The sequence below is a fragment of the Raphanus sativus genome, chromosome 9 (genome assembly GCF_000801105.2).
Source record: "Raphanus sativus cultivar WK10039 chromosome 9, ASM80110v3, whole genome shotgun sequence".
NCBI classification, from domain to species: domain Eukaryota; kingdom Viridiplantae; phylum Streptophyta; class Magnoliopsida; order Brassicales; family Brassicaceae; genus Raphanus; species Raphanus sativus.
Genome location: NC_079519.1, coordinates 19,190,736 through 19,193,835, shown reverse-complemented (window position 1 = coordinate 19,193,835; position 3,100 = coordinate 19,190,736). Strand labels below are relative to the sequence as shown.

At 39.7% G+C, this 3,100-nt stretch overlaps 1 protein-coding gene across 1 annotated transcript; it reads right to left on the bottom strand.

Moving 5' to 3' along the window:
• LOC130500133 (uncharacterized) lies at window positions 1-2,215 on the bottom strand. The gene is given in 5 exon segments (XM_056994861.1): window positions 1-1,029; window positions 1,096-1,152; window positions 1,269-1,434; window positions 1,498-1,844; window positions 1,847-2,215. Coding segments are annotated over 5 exon segments (1,968 nt in total).
• Window positions 2,216-3,100: the final 885 nt, after the last annotated feature.

The following is a 3,100-nucleotide window of genomic DNA, read 5'->3' as shown; positions in this document are numbered from 1 at the left end:
TCAGTCGATCACTTGACTAGGTCCTTCATCTTGTGTGACATTCTTCTTCTTTGGTGGTCTTTGAACCGGAACTCCAACTTGTTTGCACTTCCTTACGTTATGTCCTACTTCTCCACATCGGCCACAATGAATGTTCCTTCTCTCCCTTGAAACCTTTGTAGGTGACTCATTCCTAGCCTTGGTCTTTTTCTTACTTGGAGACTCGTTCCTCCCTTTTATGCGCTTAGGAATTTTCTTTCTTCCTCTTGATTGCTCTGGTTTTCCTGGTGGTGGAACAATCTCTGCATCTACTGATTTTTCCCAAAAGGTTATCCCACGGACAGCTTTAATGGGTGTTTCATACTGCTTTCTCCATGTCGAGGTGAGGTAACAATCTGCCATATAATCCTCTTGCTTGCGTTTCTTTACAGAAATAATCTTCAGAGCATGACGGCAAGGCAATCCCGACATCTCCCACTTTCGACAAGTGCAAGTTTGGTCAACCATCTTCGTTTTGTATGCAGTGTTTTTCTCCTGCACCTCAAACACATCAAAACCGCAAGGATATATAGTGCAGCCACGGATTTTCTTTTGCTCCTTACTGACTTTTTCCATTGCCTTAATACTGAACTTCCCTCTGTGATTCATTGATATCAGCTTCCTTGCCGCAATGCGTAACATAGCTTTTCTGCGTATTGTTTCCAGCATTTCCACCAGTGGCATTGCTCTAGCTGGATCAATCGCATGGTTAAAAGACTCTGATATGTTGTTGCTCACGTCATCACAAGTCGAGGAAGGAGTAAAGTAGGCGAGGCTGCAGTTTTTGGGATTCTTCTCCATCATCGAATCATATACGCTCATGTCATATGCTTTCACTGCATCCACTCTCCTGTTGTACTGCGCCGTATTGTAGCTCTTGGCAACCTTCCAAAATAAGCCTTTCATGTCTGCTCTATGTGGATGTTTCTTCTTCAAGTTAGCGTATATGTGTCTTGCACACATCCTGTGCTCAACCATTGGCAAGAGATTTGATACCGCCTTAAGTAATCCCTGAAAATAAAGAACAACTTTGTTTATTTCCTCATACTAACAGAAAAAAAAGTCTATAATTAATACCTTCTGTCGATCTGATATGATTGTAAAGCCTTCACCATTGCAAAGGTTTAAATCGTTCTGCAATTTCTCAATGAACCAGACCCAATTGTCTTCACTCTCAACGTCAACAACAGCCCATGCTATAGGGAACATTTGGTTATTTTCATCTCTACCAACTGCTGCTAACAACTGACCCTTTGTTGTGCACTTGAGGAAGCATGCGTCAAGACCAAAGATCGGTCGGCATGAGCAGACCAAGTCTTCTTCAATGCAGCAAAGCAGACGTAAAATATGTAGAAAATATCTTCACCGTCATCTCCATGGAGTGTCTCGAGCTCTACTGTTGAGTCTTCATTGGACCTAGTATGATATTAAGTTTAAATCAAAACATGAAACACTTAAAAAAAAATATGATACACTTACTCTAACAACTCCAGCCGGTAATCTCTAAGCCTTGAGAATTGTAGATCATGCTCCTCTTTGATCATCTCTAAAGCCTTTTTCTTTGCATGTCTACACTGATCTATGGTTGCAGTCAATTCCCAACGCTTCTGAATTTCTTCCATAATGTCCTTTGGCCTTATGTTGGGATTGTTTCTAAGATCGTTTACAAACAACTTTGCAATGACCTCTTGTGTAATCAGCTTAGAGTACCCACTCTTACTGCAACTATGATCCTTAACGTAGACTTTAACCATCCATTTTTGTAATGGTTCTTCATAGGAGCAGTATATCCTCCACATACAATCTTCCTCTCCTTTTCTGCTTCACTAGCACATCTCGCTTCAGATTTGTCTTTATCCCAACGAACATACTTCACATTCCAACCATTTTTTAACACATAATCTACCATCGCCTGTTTAAAAGCCTCTAGACTATCAAAGGCTTGTTTTAACTGAAACTCACCACTACCTTTCTTGTAGGTGAGATAGCCATCTCCCTCATTAGCATCTTGATCATCATCTGAGCCGACTGGTGTAGCAAACAAATCAACCTCTTCATCTATAAAATCCCTCACATTTCTCTCAACTCTTGCTTCTTCATCACATGGAAGCCTCGTCTCTGTCTCATTCTCATATCTCTCTGTATCATTTGTCTCATTGTCATGGAGGCCTCGGCTCTCTTCCATCTCTGTCTCCATTCTCTCTATCTCTCTTCTCTCTTCTGTCTCACTCTCTCCCGCGATATCCAACTGCGTGAAACCTAATTTCAGTTTAATGCCAAACTGAGGAAGAAGAGCAAAAAGCGTCGTGTTTCTTTTTATTTAACCGAAATTAAATGGTTAAGTCAACCTGTTTCTTTTTATTTAACCGAAATTAAATGGTTAAGTCAACCTGTTAACGGCTTGATGACACCGTCTACGGTTTTGTGAGAATTGGTATAAAATTATTAGTTTGTGTATGTATTTCAAATATTTGAGTTATTCGTGGAGGTTTTGGCATGGTAAAAAACTTCGTGTGTGAATAAGCACGGATCAGTTAGTTCATGGGGGAATTGGCCGTTTTCCCCGGACGATATATATATAAGTTTAACTCTTGATTATGAACTCGAATATAAAGAAACTCTTCTTTATTAGCTTAAGTAAAACTCTCTCAAAACCTTAAGCACACACAATATCTCTCAAACTCTCAATGTATGCAACACTCTTGCATCTCATTATATAGCTAATATATATCCTAAACTCTTAGGTATTAACTATCCTAATCCTAACACTCTTAGAATTACTTAGTCTCTAAGTTTACTTCATGTTTATCTCCAACATTCTCCCCTTTAAACTTGAAGTTAACTTCTCCAATATCTCGAACTCCTACTAATGCCTTCATTTCTTTAAACTTGATTCTTCCCAAAGCTTTTGTTAACATATCCGCCTTCTGTTCAGTTCCTGGAACATGTTGAACATCTACTTGTTCATTCTCGATGCATTCTCGGATGAAGTGGTAGCGCTTATGAATGTGCTTGCTGCGTCCATGGAACACGGGGTTCTTTGTGAGTGCTATAGCTGACTTATTGTCAAGTCTTATAACCA